This window comes from Hyperoodon ampullatus, assembly GCF_949752795.1.
Source record: "Hyperoodon ampullatus genome assembly, chromosome: 19".
NCBI lineage: Eukaryota > Metazoa > Chordata > Mammalia > Artiodactyla > Ziphiidae > Hyperoodon > Hyperoodon ampullatus.
Genome location: NC_136932.1, coordinates 54,393,682 through 54,413,919, shown reverse-complemented (window position 1 = coordinate 54,413,919; position 20,238 = coordinate 54,393,682). Strand labels below are relative to the sequence as shown.

Sequence of the window (20,238 nt, the reverse complement as noted above, 5' to 3'; positions counted from 1 at the left end):
ATATCCTGAGTGCCACTGATGGCTCACAAGTCTTGTTACTTTTTTTGTAAAGGATCATATGTGGGAAGGACCTGGTATTTTGCTGTGACTCTAGGTATTACTTCATAAAAATTTATGGAAACTGGGTTGGGCACTTCTAAGAATAGCCAAGTTTATGTGAGCCTCTCCCACAAGTGTAGAACAGATTCTCATATTTTACACTGATAAACTCACAGAAGAAGAAAATTAAGGTTTCTTTTTTTTTTTTTTTCCCAGGAAGCAAAGCTAACAGATCAGTTACCACTTATCATTGTGTGTGATCGATTTGACTTTGTCCATGATTTGGTGCTCTATTTATATAGAAATAATCTTCAAAAGTATATAGAGATATATGTACAGAAGGTAAGTAATACTTAGATAACTTTAAAATATAATCTTGTGGATTTTGCTTCTCACACTGGAAATCTTCATCCTTTTGAAACTGTGTCCAGTAAGAGTGGTCTGCTACAGTGGCTTTCAACTTTTTTTTTTCCCAGAAGAACCCTTTCTTTGATTAAAATTTTACGTGCATTCCAAGTAGGTAGAACAAAACAGAACTGCTGTAGTTGAAAAAATTGAGTGGCCTACACCCTACTTATTTTTTTTGTTTTTTTTTTTTTTTTTTTGCGGTACGCGGGCCTCTCACTGTTGTGGCCTCTCCCGTTGCGGAGCACAGGCTCCGGATGCGCAGGCTCAGCGGCCATGGCTCACGGGCCCAGCTCTGCAGCATATGGGATCCTCCCGGACCGGGGCACGAACCCGTATCCCCTGCATCGGCAGGCGGACTCTCAACCACTGCGCCACCAGGGAGGCCCATTTTTTTTTTTTTTTTTTTTTTTTGCGGTACGCAGGCCTCTCACTGCTGTGGCCTCTCCCGTTGCGGAGCACAGGCTCCGGACGCGCAGGCCCAGCGGCCATGGCTCACGGGCCCAGCCGCTCCGCGGCATGTGGGATCTTCCCAGACCGGGGCACGAACCCGTGTCCCCTGCATCGGCAGGCGGACTCTCAACCACTGCGCCACCAGGGAAGCCCCCTACTTATTTGATAGCCCCTGCGGTATCCGTATGGAGGCCATAGGCTGCAAAGCATAGTATTAGAACCATCTTAAATAAAGATATTAGAAACTTTACGTTCTAACTCCAGAAACAGAAAGGCAGCTTTGCTATGATGGAGGCCTTTTTACCAGATAATGTTTTCACAGTCATTCTGTGACTTTAGCTTCTTTGAACTTATTTGTCCTTTGGAGCAATGCTGAAGTAATTAATTAACCAAGGCAGACTTCCTGCTAAATTTCTTTGTCTAGTTGTAAATTTAGACTCAGTTTATTACTGAATTTTGAAACTGAGCTTGAAGAGGAAAATGAGTTTTATTTTTTAAAACTCCTTTTGGTTTTGCTTATTAGTAACGTAATGACATTCTTCTTCTTCTTTTTTTTTTTTAAACCATAGGTGAATCCAAGTCGACTTCCTGTGGTTATTGGAGGATTACTTGATGTTGATTGCTCTGAAGATGTCATTAAAAACTTGATTCTTGTTGTAAGAGGTCAATTCTCTACTGATGAGCTTGTCGCTGAGGTTGAAAAAAGAAACAGGTGTAGTACTGTTTTAATCTTCATAACTAAAGATAAATTATTAGTCTCTTTTAGCTTGGTAATGAATAGAAGTATAACCTGTCAGTTGCCTAAAAGCTACTCAGTAACTCAGGGACCTTAATTCCTTGGAGATACCTAATTTAGAAGTGATAAGCTAGCTGTAGCTTGCTCTATTTCTGAAAAAAAAAATGTTTTCTGAACTATTACAGCCGTCATATAGAATATCTGTTAATCTAGTTGATCACCTTCTTTGCATGTTTATACACAGAGTCAGTGTAAACTATTTTAATGTAAACTATGTAAAAAGCCTCCTTTTGGTTAGGTATGATACCACCATATTTAATAACTAATTCTTCTCTGATAAATTCTTCTCAAGCATGACAGAAGAGTTCCCTGTGTAACTCTGGGTTAAACTCATTTTTAAGTTGAACCTTGATATGATAATATGAATTACGAATTTCCATTAAAGGAGAACATAGTGTGAGTGCTTCTTACACTGTGAAGTCTTTTTTTAGCCGGGACATTTTGTGTTCAGAAAGTGCTGACATAGTAAATGAGGTTAGTGGGTTGGTATAATAGTAGGAGGTTACTCTAGCTATGAAAAGATGATCAAGAATGGGGTTTAATTTTAACCTGAGGTGGTACAGGTGTTCTGTTAATGGTATTCATAGAATTTATATCTGAATGTTTCAAACATTCAGAAAATGTTTGAGAAATTCTACCATTAAGGACAATGGAGATGTAGAATATAATACTGATTCTTTTAAAGTTTGAGACTAAGGTGATTATAGGTTTAACAATTTTGTTATTTAAACCACGGTAAAAGAGTGTTGGTCATCTGGACCATTGAAATATAAGCTATAACTTAGCAAAACCATGGCCCTTGGTGGAGTGATTGTATGACTGCTAGAGGTATTAAAGCTAGAGCTTCTAAAGCTACCAGATTTTGTTCCCAGTATATATTTAGGGTACTATGTCTTTTGGCTTTAGGTAATGTTGTATGTTACTTGCGTTAAAATTAAAAGGAACTTCAGATAATCAGGCCTATTTTTTCATACCACATCTCTATCCTATTCCTAAACAAAACTTATCCAAAGACCAGCCATTTTGTCCAGTTTTAAGAACAATCTATGAACCTATAATCTTTTTTTTCTATATCCTGTCTAGATAATGTAGCAGATAGATCTGGGAGAGTATGAAAGACAGTCTTATATATACCTTCTGTGTAACCTTGGGCAAATCATTTAACCATCTCCAAGTCTTAGTTTCACAATTTGTAGTAGGCGTGTTGAGGATTCAAAATAGTATATGGGAAAGTACATTATAGACTGTAAGGTACTTACATAGTGTGTCAAGAATGTGCTATTTATAATATAATATGTGTATATGTGGGGTTTTTTTGTGTGTTTCTTTTCCTTTTTTTTTTTTTTTTTACTAGATTGAAACTGCTTCTGCCTTGGCTGGAGGCTAGAATTCATGAGGGCTGTGAAGAGCCTGCTACTCACAATGCTTTAGCCAAAATCTACATAGACAGTAATAACAACCCAGAGCGATTTCTTCGGGAAAATCCTTATTATGACAGTCGTGTTGTTGGAAAGTATTGTGAGAAGAGAGATCCACATCTAGCCTGTGTTGCTTATGAACGTGGCCAGTGTGATCTGGAACTTATTAATGTGAGTACTGCTAGCTGAACGTGTACAGAGAAGACTGCATTTTTTTTTTCCAAAATAAATTTATTTATTTATTTTTGGCTGTGTTGGGTCTTCGTTGCTGCGCTCGGGCTTTCTCTAGTTGTGGCGAGCAGTGCTGCTCTTCGTTGTGGTGCGTGGGCTTCACGTTGTGGTGGCTTCTCGTTGCGGAACATGGCCTCTAGGCGCAGAGGCTTCAGTAGTTGTGGCACGCGGGCTCAGTAGTTGTGGCTCGCGGGCTCTAGAGCACAGGCTCAGGAGTTGTGGCACACAGGCTTAGTTGCTCCGCAGCATGTGGGATCTTCCCGGATCGAACCCATGTCTCCTGCATTGGCAGGTAGACTCTTAACCACTGTGCCACCAGGGAAGTCCCAAGACTGCATTTTTTAAAAACCTGTTATATAATGTTGGATTAGTGAATTTTGAGGGTTTCAGAGTGGTTTTAGGTAATATGGAGCATCTTTGAAAGATACATTCTTTTTAAAAAAACTTTGCTGATAATTATGAACTTAAACTGGCCAAAGTAGTTGATTAAGCTTATATTCACCCATTAACATTTAACCCCACTAGTTTTATCACTTATGTTCTCATACACTCATATGTACACACGCACATATATGTATATATGTTTATATATATGTGTATGTATGTATAGACACATCTAAATTTTTAACCATATGAGAATAAATTGCATACCTCATGGCCTTATACCTCTTCATTGTGTATTTATTAAGAATAAGGATATTCTCTTTCATAACCACATTGTAGATGGCAACCTCAGTCAGTCTGACACAAGTAGAATACTTTTTACAGTCTGTTTTATTCCAGTTTTGTCAATTGACCCAATAATGTCCTTTAAAAGAAATTTTTTCCCTCCAGTCTAGGATTACATATTGCATGTAGTTGTCTTATCTATCTTGTCTCTTTTAATCCGAAACAATTCTTCACACTTTCTTTGTCTTTTATTGACAGACATAATTGTAAAAATAGTCTTTTTCTCTATTTGTAACTTTTTATTGAGGTAAAATTCACATTAGATTAACCATTTGAAAGTGAACAATTCAGTGGCAGTTAGTACATTTACAATGTTGTGTAATCACTACATCTCTCTCTAGTTCCAAGTTTTCATCACCACATGAGGAAATCCAGTACTCATTAAGCAGTTGCTCCACATTCCCTGCCTCCTTCCAGCCCTTGACAACCTCCAGACTGCCTTCCGTCTCTGTGGATTCACCTGTTCTGTATATTTTTTATAAATGAAAAGTCTTTTTAAAAAAAAATAGAATGTTCTTCGCTTTGAGTTTCTCTTATCGTTCCTCCTGATTAGATTTAGATTGTACGTTTCCATCCAGAATTTATTCCTTAAGTGATGTTTTGTTTTTCTCATGCTGTAACATGCAGAAGCACCTAATGTCCTTTTGTCCTTCATTTTGGGGTCACTTTTTATCAAGTTGTCAATTTCTCCTATTGCCTAAATATATTTCCCCTTGCAGATATATTTCCCCTTGCAGATATTAAGTAGTTTGTGAAGAGACATTTAAGACAATGCGAGTATCCTACTGTGTGTGTGTGTGTGCGTGCGTGTGTGTGTATATATGGTTCCCCTGCCCCCCAGTTTTGAATCTATTGATTCTTATTCAACCAGTCTTAATGTGTTGGTTGCAAAATAACAATTTTCCAACTTTATCCCTTTCTCCACATTTATCAGTCAGCATGCATATATTCATGCACTCATGAGTTCTGTGGGTTATCATCCATTGTTTTGATTTTCAAATTACTCCAGTTTTGACTGATAAAAACCCCATCAACCTGCCTCTCATGGCTTTGTGTCGTGGTCTCATGGCTCTTGGCGCACTTCTTTGTTTCCTGGCCCAACAAGTTATACCATGCTCATTTTATACCCTCCCCAGCCCTGGATCATTCATTTTTCTGGGGAACTTTGATCCCTTTTAGTGGGGAGTACCACTAGAAACCCAGATCTAGGCTCTAGGTATATTTCCTTCTAGGGTCTTTCAGTCGTCAGAGCTAGGAAATAATGCATCTATGTACATACACATTCATATATGAATATATGTATGCATATACACATGGGAAAATAAACACATAAGAATAGCTAGTAAAACACTGAAAAGAAAGCTATGAAGGTGTACTAGCCCTACCAGTTATTAAAGCACATTACAGAGCCTCTGTAATTAAAACTTGGCATCCTGGTGCATGAATAGATAGTCTGGTAGAGTAGAATATGAAGTCCAAATATAGATCCCACATCAGGGTGCTTTTTAAAAGCCTCCAAAAATTAATAAGTATGTTTTTTCTGTTGATTGAATTTTAATAAGAAACATATGGTTGTGACCTATTAAAGATACATGTAAAAGTAATGGATTTTTTTTGCTATAAAAAATAAACAGAGTATAATGATAGGAAATAACCTTTTAAAAGTAAAGTCAGTCTATAAAAAGGTTTTATCTTTTACCATGAAATTAATCTTTAATATCTCATTTAGGTTTGCAATGAGAATTCCCTCTTCAAAAGTCTTTCCCGCTATCTGGTACGGCGAAAGGACCCAGAACTGTGGGGTAGTGTGCTGCTGGAAAGCAATCCTTACAGGAGACCCCTCATTGATCAGGTAAAATTGGAAAGTGTGTTTAAGGCTCATCTTTTTAACTATGAATAAAACCTTCTGCCTCATCATATACCAAATGTACTCAAATGGACCATATTTAACTATGAGAGATGGCAGTAAAAAGTAGAAGAAAATAAAAATTGTACTAAAATGTATATATATCATAAATGTTAACAAAAGTGAAATATATCTTCTCCAAGAAAATACATCCCGAAAGAGAGAATTTAATTATATAAGACTTCCTCAATTCATCACAGTTAAAAGGATAACAGTAAATTAAACATTTAATAAAATGAATAAGAATTGCTATTTATTAATACCTGAGAAGTGAGTCAGTTGATTAGAAACATTCAAGACAGTGGTAAATCAGCAAAGGATAAGAATTGGTGAGAAAATACAAACGACCTAGTGGGTAAATGTTAAATAAATCTCAATAGAGAAGCATAGACCTGCAAAGGAGATGCGGGTTTATATCTATATAAAAATTGAAAACATTTTTTAAAACCTTAAAAATTGAAGGTTGTTAATAATGGTTCTTAACTTGTTGGTAGAAGTATAAATATAGAAGAGAATAAATTGAAGAATATTAATTTTTCATTCTTAGGAAGCATTTCTAAGGAAAATTCCCAAGTTAATACAAAGCTTCCTAGAAAAAATGTTCATTGGTGCATCTGGGAACTATGCAAATAGCCAGAAATAGAGGAATTACTGAGTATATAATGCCACATCTGTATGGTTGAATTGTATGTAACCATTAAAGTGATAATGAGGAGTGGTTATTATGGATAATATTTTAATCAGGGAGAAGATAGAAATTATGTAATTAGGGTGATTTTTTTTTTTTTTTCAAGAGAACAGAAGTATACGTGTTAACAGGTATATGTGGATTTATGTAAAAAGACCTTTGGGTGGTAAATTTAAAGGTATTTTATCTCGTTCCTCCTTCTCTGCCTATTTCATTTTCTACTGAGGCCAGCTTATTCTTATTAGATAATATCATCAAAACCACCTTGACTCTCAGTACTTATTCCCTGTATATCCTCTGCAGGTTGTACAGACAGCCTTGTCTGAGACTCAGGACCCTGAAGAAGTGTCAGTAACTGTCAAGGCTTTTATGACTGCAGACCTTCCTAATGAACTCATTGAACTGCTGGAGAAAATTGTCCTTGATAACTCTGTATTCAGTGAACACAGGTATCCTGTGAAGAGGGGTCTCTTGGCTCTTTAGAGTTAGTCTTTAATTATAGCCTGTCAGTTTGGAGAAGGAACAGAGACAAAGATTAGAGAATGTTGTCTAAATTCTCACTTTTCTAATACCCTCTTGTCACCCTACCTCCTGAGGCGAAATACTCTTTAGCTGCAGTGTTTTTTCTTTATGACTAATGAGCTTTTCAAACATTGCATTCAAATCTTTCTTTCTTAAAGGAATCTGCAAAACCTCCTCATCCTCACTGCAATCAAGGCTGACCGTACCCGTGTCATGGAATATATTAACCGCCTGGATAATTACGATGCCCCAGATATTGCCAATATCGCCATCAGCAATGAGCTGTTTGAAGAAGCATTTGCCATTTTTCGGAAATTTGACGTCAATACTTCAGCAGTGCAGGTAAATCTACAGATTACCTGAGTTGATTTACTAAATGTAATACCTTCTCTTGATTCAATGTATGTATTGTCCTGTGAGAATGGGCATAATTTATTGCTGTGGCAATAGAAGAGCAATAAAATCCTAACCGTTTAAATGTAATTGCTGTGTGGTAAGATTCATTGTACTGTAACTCTGATTAAAAATTGGTTGCCTAGGTCTTGATCGAACATATTGGAAACTTAGATCGGGCATATGAATTTGCTGAACGCTGCAATGAACCTGCAGTCTGGAGTCAGCTCGCAAAAGCCCAGCTACAGAAAGGAATGGTGAAAGAAGCCATTGATTCTTACATCAAAGCAGATGATCCTTCATCCTACATGGAAGTTGTTCAGGCTGCCAATACTAGTGGTATGACTTCTCACTTTTATGTGTTTGCCACCTCAGAAAATGTACCTAAGCTAAGCATTAAGTTATATGTCTGTTCTGTATTAAGTAGGAGTTAGAGACTGCATGGCTGTTTGCCCTCCGTCTTAGTTCAGATAAAGAGAGTCTGTGTTTTGTGAATTTAAAAGCTCCAAGGGGAAGTTTAATTTTCTGTTTTGAAGTCTCAAAATTCTCATCTATCTCTAATCCGATAACTTTAAGGAAAAAGGGGATTCCGCTATTCATTTGGTCAGTAATAATACAGAGGCATAACAGAAGTTTCACTATTTTGATGCCTTTCACTGTTTATATTTGTTATTCTCTGTACTGTCTCTTTGAAAGGGAAATTAATAGCAATTCTCATTTACTTCAGTGAAAAGATAAATGTTGGTATGTTCGTGTTTGGATTTACTTATTTGTTTTTCTATACCTAGGAAACTGGGAAGAACTGGTGAAGTACTTGCAGATGGCCCGTAAGAAGGCTCGTGAATCCTATGTGGAGACAGAATTGATATTTGCACTGGCTAAAACAAACCGCCTTGCAGAGTTAGAAGAGTTCATCAATGGGCCAAATAACGCTCATATCCAGCAAGTGGGTTTCCTGTTCCGATTTTTTTTTTAGGAGTGTAAAAATAGTTGAGCAACTTCATTAGCTTAGTAGGATCAACAAGTGGCAACTGAAAGTTTCTAAGGAAAAATATTGTTTCTTAGTATTAAATTGAGTTGTAACTTTGGAAAGAAGATGGAGTTTAGGCTTACTGAAAATGGTTTTTGTTTTTTTTTTCAGGTTGGTGACCGCTGTTATGATGAAAAAATGTATGATGCTGCTAAGTTGTTGTACAATAATGTTTCCAATTTTGGACGCTTGGCATCTACTCTGGTTCACCTGGGTGAATATCAGGCAGCTGTTGATGGAGCTAGGAAAGCTAACAGTACTCGAACATGGAAAGAGGTAATCTAAACAACAGTTTGAGTGAAGAATTAAGATGCTATTTAGGAATGTTCTTTAAACTGATTAATTGAATTAACCAGCCATGTTTACACTTGAGTTCACATAATTGCAATTTTTTAAATTGTAGGTCTGCTTTGCCTGTGTAGATGGGAAAGAGTTCCGTCTCGCTCAGATGTGTGGGCTTCATATTGTAGTACATGCAGATGAATTGGAGGAACTTATCAACTACTATCAGGTAATGAACTGAGTCTTTTGTATTAACTGAGATCTTTCGCCACAGATATTCTTGTCTTTAATTGCATTTTTCTCTTACTTAGGATCGTGGATATTTTGAAGAGCTGATAACCATGTTGGAAGCAGCACTGGGACTTGAGCGAGCTCATATGGGGATGTTCACCGAATTAGCTATTCTGTATTCTAAGTTTAAGCCACAGAAAATGAGGGAGCACCTGGAGCTGTTCTGGTCCAGAGTGAATATTCCTAAGGTAACCAACCTTTAATTTTAAGGCAACTTTGTAGCTAAAACGAATACTTTAATTTATTTAAAAGAAAGGGTTTTTTTGCTATTAATAGAATTAGAGACCCCTGTCTATCTAAAGCAATTAAATCTTTCTTATGCAGGTGCTAAGAGCTGCAGAACAAGCTCATCTTTGGGCAGAATTGGTGTTTTTGTATGACAAGTACGAAGAATATGATAATGCCATAATTACCATGATGAATCATCCGACGGATGCGTGGAAGGAAGGACAGTTCAAAGACATCATCACCAAGGTGTGTGCCTTCTGCAGAAGAGCAAGTCTTCAGAGAGAGAAAGCTCACTAGGAAGTAACTCTACCTCACGTATGGATTTTTGCTGTTCTAGGTTGCCAATGTGGAACTATACTACAGAGCAATACAATTCTACTTAGAATTCAAGCCACTGTTGTTAAATGATCTGCTGATGGTGCTGTCTCCACGGTTGGATCATACTCGTGCAGTCAATTATTTCAGCAAGGTAATACTTTTTAAAACCTCAAAACTTCATAGCAAGGAGGTAAGACATTCTTGGATAACTTTTGTCCATGGAACTTTAACAGTGTACGACCTTTGTAACAAACTCTTATTTTAAAGGTTAAACAGCTACCACTGGTGAAACCATATTTGCGTTCAGTCCAGAACCACAACAACAAATCTGTGAATGAATCACTGAACAACCTCTTTATTACAGAAGAAGATTATCAGGTAAAACTTTTTGGTTCTTTCATGTATTCTCAAAACTCAGGTTATCATTGAGTTGTAAAGTTGGTATGTTCTGCAGTTAAAAAAAAGGCCATCATCCCTTAGGACTGTAAATAGTGGATACTTGAGTGCTGTGGATCTAAATTTAGTGAACTTTTCAGGATTGGTAAATCTGATGTCTCCTAATTAAATGCCAAGTTTGCAGAATTCTGCTTAGATCTTATCCAAGTTAATGCTTTAGAAAAATACCTAAACATCTAGACTGTAGATTGAGTTGAAAAAGTTTTTGAGCTCTTAAACTAGTCCATAAAACTTACACAGTATTAACTCTTTTAGTCACTCTTTTTCTTGCCCAAGAGCATATTAGTACCTGTCTTTTAGTAAACTTTCCCTTGTGAAGGATTTTGCAAAAACAAAATTAAAGTTAAGGTTAAGCTAGTTACCTTTGTCTTTCTCTTACTGTCAACATGGGTTTTTTTCAGTCTCAGATCCCATGCTGATCTCTATGACTGAATATCATGTTGAGTTGTATCAGGAGTTTACCTAGAGCATAAAACCTTACCCTCCAAATTACAAATCCTTCCAATTTCATAACGATTCAGGTTAGTCCTTGATACTGAAAACTTTGGAGAAAAAAATTGTACCTTTAGAAATTTTATAGTGCCTTGAAGGACTTTATTGTTAAACAGTTAGATTGAGGAATGTTGATACTTGTTCATATTACAACTTTGTGGTTTGAATCTTGAATCTAGGCTGTCGTATTACAATAATGGCTCATTGATCAAGTCATATTATACATATATATCATGTAAGGTATTGATCATATTACATACAGTCAGTCATATACAGTAATGGCTCATTGATCAAGAACGGCGGGACATAAAAGTTAAACTAAAATGAAATACTGGTTTGGCATTTGAATGGCTTTGTTTTATTTTTTAAGGCTCTGCGAACATCGATAGATGCTTATGACAACTTTGACAATATCTCGCTTGCTCAGCGTTTGGAAAAACATGAACTCATTGAGTTCAGAAGAATTGCTGCTTATCTCTTCAAAGGCAACAATCGCTGGAAACAGAGTGTGGAGCTGTGCAAGAAAGATAGCCTGTACAAGGTGAATAAAGTTGGTGGGGGTGGGGCTCTTAAGCCAAATACTAGATGATCTGTGTTAACCCTGGAATGGTATATTATAAGTGGTTATGGTCTATAAAAGTATTAGTTTTTGCAAGTATGAGAACTGCCTTTAAGCTCCTGCTTGAGGAGATGATAATTAAGTCGATTTCTTGATTCTGGAGGCTGTCTTATGTTTATGTCAAACGTCTCTCTGTTTAAAAAAAAAAAAAATGCTTTACCCTGTCTTTTCCTTTTCTTTCAGGAAATCCTTAATTTAAATGATATAACTGGGAGGTTTTTTCCCCATTCTATTACTTAGTTTACCAGTTCAGTGTATTTGAATTTAATGTTTGACCTTCATCCTTTCCTTTAAATAGGATGCAATGCAGTACGCCTCTGAATCTAAAGATACTGAATTGGCTGAAGAACTCCTACAGTGGTTTTTGCAGGAAGAAAAAAGAGAGTGCTTTGGAGCTTGTCTCTTTACTTGTTATGATCTTTTAAGGCCAGATGTTGTCCTGGAAACTGCATGGAGGCACAATATCATGGATTTTGCCATGCCCTATTTCATCCAGGTCATGAAGGAATACCTGACAAAGGTAATGGCACCTCTGAGAACTAATTATCTTGAGGATATGTAAAATTCCATGTACAGACTTTGTTTTCAAATGTTTTTTACTCTAGTAGAAGTAATTCAGTTGATCATAAAATATTCCTATCCTCCAGTAATTTTTAACATCTGACAAATGACATTGAATGGAAAGGGAACTCAAACATAACGTCAGAGTGTTTACCCTCAGAATACCTCAGAATGTATTTCTGAGGGGCGAATAGTATTATGTCCATGTTGTATGGGTTTTTTTTTTTTTTAATGTTTGATAGAAACCTTTTTGTCAAAATAATGTCTTCCTCAAATCAATTCTTGTAACTCAGATGACCATAACTTAGTAGTGTAGATTCCCTTCTGTTTGGTTGGTTCTTGACTTTAATATGTATGTCTGTTTCCCCTAGGGAAGCTACGCCTATATTCTTAATACCCTGTTAATCTTCTCAATATTTTGATAGTTTAACCCCTTATTTAAAAATATTGTAGGAGGTTAACAATTAATGACACATTTCGTAAAAGTGCATTAAACAAGCTGGGGGTATAATCATTTTATAAACTTCACTTATTCATCTTAATGTTCATTTTTGATGTTAAGATGTTTTTTACTTACCCCTGTCCTCAACAGTTACTAGCTTTCATACTATAGAACATATTTATATGGTCCTAAAGAATCCATTTTGTCAAAGCAAAACATGCTTATTAAAATCAGAGTTTCATATCTCATCTCTTCAGCATGCCTGAGTTAAAGCGGGGGGAAAAGCACTACTAACAACCCCCAGTATGATTGAATATTTCCTTGGGCTACCATCTAATTAGATATCATGTGTTAGTTATAATTTTTTAAGAATTAACATTTTCTGTGTATAAACTGCTTAAAGTCCAGTGTAAGAGGAAAAACATTCGCCTTGTGTCTTAGCCATAGATGAGAATAGCTTCTTTTCTTATGCGTAATGCCAACTTGTGAGACCTGGCTCTAAGCTGCTGTTAACCGAAGTGCTGTAAATTTTACTAGTGATTAAGCTGCTTTCTTTCACACTGACTCTAGCATAAACTCTTCTGCGATAAGCTCTGAAGTTAAAAAAAAAAAAAAAAAATTCTAAGTTTTGCTTCCAGTATGCCCTTTATTTTCACTTTCCTCATACCTTTTTTAGTGGTTAGATGTTTCTCCCCTAAACCTTTGTTGCTGATTCTACCTTTTTATGCTCAATATGGAATTTGATTTTTTTCTAAGCTGCACCTTCTGAATTCCTTTGCAGGTTGATGCAATAAAGGAAAAGGTGAAAGTTGATTCTTTTCCATCTTTAAGTCTGGAGGACTAAGTCTAAGGAATTTGCATGATTTTTTTTCCTTCCTTTTCTACACTGCTGCTGCTGCTTTTTCCCCCCGATAAATTTTCACTAAAGCCTCTGCAAGTCCCTTGAAACATAACTATAATAGAGCTCTAGGACATTAGTAGATGTTTGCTACTAATCGGCTAATAGGCTTTAGGAAGGGCAGGAGGCTAATCAGTAGTTGGTTCACAGTCTCTCTTAAATATATTATTAAAAACTGAGCATGTTGAGTTTCCATATTAATTCCAAAGTTTCAGGAAATTTCTCTTCCCTGTCAGGGTATCTGGACCATAATAGGATTTTCTCAATACTCTAAGTAAAATTAAACAGCCTCTGGTTTTATTTTGTAAGCGTGCCTGACAGTTGCTGAATTTATATATGTATATACATGCCCTAAAAGGCTTTTTGGGGTTTTTTTGGTATTGAAGGACTGTGATCCAGTTTCTGATCTCTTGATTCTTACTAATTTTTTGCTGAAAGTAGATACGAGAGATACTAGCTGCTTCCGAAGAGACTTTCCTCATGTTTCTCCAGGTGTCCAGTTCTTATGGTGCTAGTCCATTTTCAAGAGGAATCAAAACTTTTAAAACCATCAGAGTAGCTTGCTGTAATTGTTGCTAAGCAACATGGATTATTTCTGTATATAATGAAACAATATTAACTTATACTTTCTGTAATAAGGTACATCTCTGAAGCTACAAATTTGCTCTTATCCATCCGTTGGCTTGTCCAAGGTCAAATTTAGGTACCTTTTGGTCACTGCTCCCTTCATTGGCTTGTCTCCATCCCAGTATAAATGAAACAAACCTAACAAACTTACGTCTGGTATCAAATTGTGGTGAGAAAAGGGTGGGAAGGTAAAGGACAGTTGAAACAATTTAAAAGAATTTGGAGGGGGGACAGTGCCTTGGAATTATGTTGAACCAAACTGGAGTCACCATTGGAACTTAGGGCAAACCTGAGTAAAATGCATTGTGTGTGAGGCCCTTCAGCAGCTAGTAAGCAAGGCAGTTAGAAAGCGTGTGTGTGAAAAATAGGTAATTGAACTGCAGTGTTATGCATTGTTTTAAATCAAGCATGTACAACAGTCATTGCAATTACATCATACTACTTTTGAAACTCTTAAAGCATTGCTGTGGGCTGTGTGTGTTTCTTGAGAGCCTGTATAGCAACAGTCATCTTCAGATCTCACTTCTTGCTTCAGTACTTTTGCCTTTTTTTCATGCACACATACACCAAAGTAACTGACTGCATGTTAACTTTTCCTCTGAAGCATATTGCAGTCTTTGTGGAAAAGCCTTTTACATTATAGTGAATTTTCAGTAGTACAGATGGAACTGAACTCAGTGACATGCTTACGTGTAATTTTTCTTTTTTAATCCAAGGATCAGAAACTTTTGTTACAGCTCTTAACAAAAGCTTGTGTTCATAAAAGCCTTCTCTGCTTTTCTTTTTTGAGCAGTCTAAATTGGGTCAGTGGAAACAATAATTGGATGTTGCTGTGCCAGAGGCTGTCCCATTAAATAGAAAAATCAAAAATTTTTTTGCTTAGCTCGATACTACTCCTTCAAAGTTGTTACTTTTTGTTTCGTCCCTATGCCCAACCTGCCTATGTCTGTGCCTGGGCATTGTGATATTGCTAGCTCTTCTAAGTCTTTAATGTACTTCTGTAATAGGACTTCTGTCTTCAACATCTGACTCAGACATTAACTTTTAAACACGTGTTCACTTTAGATTCCTTTCCTTGAAAGTCTAGAGATGTGTTATGCAGTGGTGGTTTTTCGTTGTTGTTTGATTTTTCTTCTTAGAAGTTATTAACATACACTCATCCATATTTTTTTTTGTATAACCTCTTTAGCTATACTTATAGCTTTGTATAATTATTTAGGTTAACAAAACCCCATCTGACTGCCCTTGATGGCACAAACTGTGCTTTAAATTATAAAGCTGCAGTAATTTTTGTTTTAAGTTTGGGTGCCAAACAGTGGGTGTTTCTCATGGTACTTATACTGCATAGTAGTCTTTAATTTGATATTGGGGTAATTTGTAACACATGAGCACTTAGGTTATAAAATAGAAAAATGGTATACGAAAGCAAACTAACCCATCTTCCTAGGGTAGAAAAACCACATTTTATCTGAAGGTGTCTAGAGTCTACCTCAGCTTACTTTTGTCACATTTTGCTCCGTGACAAATGAGGATGGATTAGACCCACATTTATGGTATTTCATAGAAACAGTTAAAATATGTATAAAATACTGTCCTAACCTTAATGGCCTATGTGAGGATTGAAACACTATTTTAAATAATTTCAAATAGAGACTAGGTGCTGCTTTAACCTTTTTGGGACCCAGTCTATAATAGCCTTTTCACTGAAGTCTGCATGTCTTTTTTTGTGAGTGATTTTTCACTATTGGCTTTTTTGAAGAACATGCAGTGAACATTCATAAAAAAGTTCTTTCCTGCGCTCTGCCTCCCCATCTCAGCGCACTTAGGACTTTGAAAGCCACTCTAGATAACATTGAGATTTGAAGTTTAGTTTTACTTCAAGTATAATGATAGACCAACTATAAGACTTTTAAATACAGTCTAAGAGACAAATACAGTACAGTTTAAAAGGCAAATGGAAGTGGTACGGTGGAGATTCCCTAATCCCAGTGTCCTAACGTCATTCTCCCAGTCCTTCACAGAATTCCAGATTCAAATCATGTTAATCCTAGAAGGAACTCTGTAGATTATCTCATTCAACTGACTCACTATATAGACAAGGAAATTTGAGGGTCAGTACAATGGTTTGCCAAGGTCACACAGTGAGTTAGTGGAAGGATCTATGTATTCCAGCTCTTTCTTCCACTAATATATTTGGACTCCTCTACAGTATTATTTCTGTCTGATACTATCCAGTTTTACTTAGAGTGGCTAGCATATAGTAGCCATTTGCTTCTTTGGCTTAATTAAAAGCAAAAAATGTCTCCCTCAAAGAAGTTGGGGGAAAATCAGGCATTCCTAGTTCCTTCTTAGAAAATAGAGCATCAACACATGCAGCCTGTCTTTATATAAAAAGATTGAATATGGAGCCACTTGAATCTTAAACTTCAGTCCGCACGTAATCAATATTGACAGAAGCTGTGCACAGTTGGCAAAAGATAGCTCATTCTGCACAAGTGCTTATCCAGTCACTAGACTCATTTCACTTTTTTGAATACCATTTCCTTTGGGGAGGGAAGTCTTGCCAGGTCATGAGTTCATTATTATTGATAGGGTTTAAACCTCATTGGAGAAAGTGGTTCCTTCTCGTTATCTCCCTCCCTCAGGCTGGCTGCATCCTAGCATGCCCAGTTTTAGCCTGGCGTGAGCTTTTATGGCATTTATAAATCCCTCCTTCCTGAGGGTTTATAATGACAGTGCTAAAAATCACCTTGACTGAAGTATGAACATTGCCATTGAATTTGAGGGGGCCTGAGAATGTTCTTTCTACTCTAGTCTGTTTTATTTTGACAAAATTTAACATACTAAGGCTTTTCCACTTTCTGCCATAAACTAGGTTTATAATACTTTTGAGGTGCTAATTACCATTACCTGTTTTTCTCCAGGTGGATAAATTAGATGCTTCAGAATCACTGAGAAAAGAAGAAGAACAAGCTACAGAGACTCAACCTATTGTTTATGGTAATCTCTTTCTCTCTTTAACCTCACAGAAATATAGTAGACAAACAGTTCATTCTGTGGGGATTCTATCTCAAAATAGAAATGTAGTAAGCTCTAAAGTGCAAAAGGCTCACTGAGTTAAGGAATAAGTCTATTATTTTTTTCTGAAAACAGTCTTAAAGCGGACATTGACATTATTCACTAAGATGATCTTTTTTTTTTCTGTTGCTTTACTCACTAAGATAATCTTAAATGCAAAGGTAATTTCAAAAAACAGTCAGTTGAGATCATAACCTAATTTACCTAATGCCTGGTCACTGATTGCTTATTCATGAATTACTGAGAAAGACGTGTTGGTGAGCTCAATTTTCAGAAGTACAAAAGGTGAGAGAACATGTCAAGGTCATCTTAAGTGTGCTTTACGGAAATAGTACATCTCTTTAAATTCTGACTAGGACAGAGAACTGGATAGCGTTTCCATTTGAGAACTTTCCAGAGAGATAGGATCTTCAGACTCTCAGTGAATATTTAAGGCAATTTAATTTCTTCTGACATGTGCCTTTCTGAAATACTTCCCCTTTCCATTTCACTCATGGTGAACAGATTGATTTGAGCAGCGAATTTGAAGGGTATAGTTTACAGCACTTTAACCAGGTGGTGTTGGGAGGAGGGTATAAAATTATGGCTGCTGTATCTCAACCTGCTAAAGGAAATGATAGTATACAAATCTATTATGCCATTATCTCCTTTTTACTATAGATAAGGACTTTGGGAATTTAGAGGACAGGGTAGTTTTGATAAAGTTGGAGAACATAAAGTAGATTCTTAGAGATGGGAGCAAGATGTTTGACATATTTGATGTAGGAAACAAAGTAGAAACAGAAACAGGGTGGATGTAATAATTGGGGGGCATCTACTGAATTTGGCTTATCTTCAGGGTATTTAAATGCATAGTCCTTGTAGGCAGTTGAAAATGGGGTTGAGCCAAGGACAGCTGTGACAGTGCCAGCTTCTCACCATTCCATCTGCCCAGCTGGCTAAGGAGAGGCATGATGTTGGAACTACTTTGGCACTTCTTTCAAGCCTCTCCTTCCCTCCCCCTCAATTGCCTTGAAGTCTCTGCTGTTTGTCAGAGATTTGCAGACTCATGGGGTTTTTTTTGTTGTTCTTGTTTTCTCATCATTCCATTGTGATACTAAGAAACTAAGAAGCTGAATGAAAAAATAAAATGCTTACGTTGTTAAAAAAAAATGCGGTTGAAATTTCAAGGTAGATATCAGTATCAAGGTTAGAAGTGTTTTTTTAATAAACCGCTAGTACCTAAAGAGTTCACTCACTGAAGACGGTTTTGGTTGTTCACAAAAAGGAGAGATCTTGTGGGAGAAATCTCGCCCTAGGTTTACTTTATAGTGGGAGATTAAGAGTAGTACCTCTTTTGCAGGGGGTGGGGAGAAGTGTTAGGTGTATTCTCCCTCTAAGTAAGCCAGGTTCTCAACAGGTCGTTTCCTGTATGTGTCAATAACTATTTAAACTTCATAAGAGTGTTAACTTAGTATTGGAAAGAGGTTGTTATCCCCTAATATATTTCACACCTAATGCATATTTGAATATGTCTTGTCTCTGACTTTTTTTTTTTTTTTTTTAGTACTGGGTACTTTGCTAGAAATGCATCTGGTTTTGTTACCATTTAGACATGTCCAAATCAGGAATTTAAATCTAACTTTAAAAGTTCAGTTGTGTTAAAAATATATCTGTTAAAAAATTGTTTTCCTGTGCTAATTATATTGTCACCAAATAAAATGTCCAAACACCATATGGTGATAGGCTTATTGCTAGATGTCTTGCCTAAGCATGTCGAGCATGCATGTGCTTATTGCTTTAAATGATGTATGAAGTAACATAATCACTGTTACAGTTCTGGCCCTCGGCCCTGCACGGTTTTTGTTGGCTGTTTAGGCAGGACCCTTCTCAGGGTGACTGTCATGGTGAAACTGAGACAGTCAGAAGTGCCCCCACAAAATTCATTCAAAGTAGAATGAATTATGTTGCTAGACTAGGGAGACTGGGGTGTGATCATCCTACGATGCTAACAGTTTCTCCCACCTCCTTGCCCCCCACCCCTGCTCCTTTCTGTTTTCTTCTGTAGGTCAGCCCCAGTTGATGCTGACAGCAGGACCCAGTGTTGCAGTCCCTCCCCAGGCACCTTTTGGTTATGGTTATACTGCACCACCCTATGGGCAGCCACAGCCTGGCTTTGGGTACAGCATGTGAGACGGAAAGCTGATCCTGTAGTCGCCTATTTTCATACCGAAACATCGTCTCTACCCGCTTCTCAGTTTATAACGGGGGAAAACAGGCACATGTTCTTGTAACCTTTATTTCATGAAGGACTACTTTTTGTTTCTAACTGTAAACTTGGATCACCTATGTTAAAAGCTTATTTCACATTCCGCATCATTTTAGAATTTATTTTCAAAGGGGAATAGTTTCAGTGTTTTATTCACTTGGGCTTTTTTTCTTCCCTCTCATTCTTTGAAGAAGTGCTTAATATTCAGTCTGTTGTGAAGAACCTGATTTGCACTCTGTAGTGTTTAAAGAAAAAAAAAAAACTCTAATATTGAATCTCTTAAATTTAGTGTATGTAAACAGCTTACAGTATGTATTGTCTAAATGCATTTAAATCTCTTTTATTCAAAGAAAAGCTAAAGCAGACATATTGGTATGTGACCATGCAAGACTGTCAATGCCAACAAAGACAACACTAATCAGCATATCCTACACTGGACTGCAGTGCTCTCCAAATTGTTTGAAAAATGCATCACAGACAACTTGCCTGACTTCTAAATGAGCGTAAAAGGCCCTCTAACCTATGCAGGTTTCCTCATTACACATATAGAAAATGCTAGTGTGTTTTTGCTCACTTCATATGTAACAGGTGCCCTTATGTTGTGCTGTATCCTGTGCTTTTTTTGTGGGACCATTCCATTCAGGAACAAAGAGCACCATGATTCCAATCTGTGTGTATTTACTAACCCTTCCCTGAGGTTTGTGTATGTTGGATATTGTGGTGTTTTAGATCACTGAGTGTACAGAAGAAAGAATTCAAACAAAATATTGCTGTTCTTCAGTTTTGTTTGTGGAATTTGAAATTACTCAAATTTAAAATAAATTACTGGACTGTGGAAATAACATGTAGAATGGCAGTTTTACTTAAATATCTCTCAAACTTAAACCAAAAGAATCGTTTCATATTGGATACTGAGGCAGTATAGGAAGGCATGAGAGCAGAAGTGGAATGAGGATTGGGACGTGTGAAAACACTGCATTACACTGCGTGCATTCCAGTAGTTAATAAGGTACATGCAGTTGTCTAAAGAACCAGTCAGTGCTGAAGTGGGCTACACTTCTACTAACTCCATCATTTTAACCAAGGTG

General features: G+C 36.8%; 1 protein-coding gene across 2 annotated transcripts in view; it reads left to right on the top strand.

Annotated features, from left to right (window-relative positions):
* The window catches only part of CLTC (clathrin heavy chain), a gene marked incomplete at its 5' end in the record, with an annotated part of 60,304 nt that extends 40,312 nt beyond the window's left edge, over nucleotides 1-19,992 (top strand). Inside the window, 19 exons of one of the 2 annotated variants that reach the window (XM_079725287.1) lie at nucleotides 256-381; nucleotides 1,467-1,609; nucleotides 3,048-3,282; nucleotides 5,801-5,923; nucleotides 6,969-7,114; nucleotides 7,346-7,529; nucleotides 7,727-7,919; nucleotides 8,369-8,526; nucleotides 8,722-8,886; nucleotides 9,014-9,121; nucleotides 9,204-9,371; nucleotides 9,508-9,657; nucleotides 9,749-9,880; nucleotides 9,997-10,107; nucleotides 11,048-11,218; nucleotides 11,595-11,816; nucleotides 13,081-13,101; nucleotides 16,749-16,824; nucleotides 18,950-19,992. In XM_079725287.1, the coding sequence (XP_079581413.1) occupies nucleotides 256-381; nucleotides 1,467-1,609; nucleotides 3,048-3,282; nucleotides 5,801-5,923; nucleotides 6,969-7,114; nucleotides 7,346-7,529; nucleotides 7,727-7,919; nucleotides 8,369-8,526; nucleotides 8,722-8,886; nucleotides 9,014-9,121; nucleotides 9,204-9,371; nucleotides 9,508-9,657; nucleotides 9,749-9,880; nucleotides 9,997-10,107; nucleotides 11,048-11,218; nucleotides 11,595-11,816; nucleotides 13,081-13,101; nucleotides 16,749-16,824; nucleotides 18,950-19,074 (2,757 nt within the window). In that variant the 3' untranslated portion in view covers nucleotides 19,075-19,992. The remainder of the gene's footprint in view (nucleotides 1-255; nucleotides 382-1,466; nucleotides 1,610-3,047; nucleotides 3,283-5,800; nucleotides 5,924-6,968; nucleotides 7,115-7,345; nucleotides 7,530-7,726; nucleotides 7,920-8,368; nucleotides 8,527-8,721; nucleotides 8,887-9,013; nucleotides 9,122-9,203; nucleotides 9,372-9,507; nucleotides 9,658-9,748; nucleotides 9,881-9,996; nucleotides 10,108-11,047; nucleotides 11,219-11,594; nucleotides 11,817-13,080; nucleotides 13,102-16,748; nucleotides 16,825-18,949) is intronic. The other variant, XM_079725286.1, reaches the window with a different exon arrangement.
* Nucleotides 19,993-20,238: the final 246 nt, after the last annotated feature.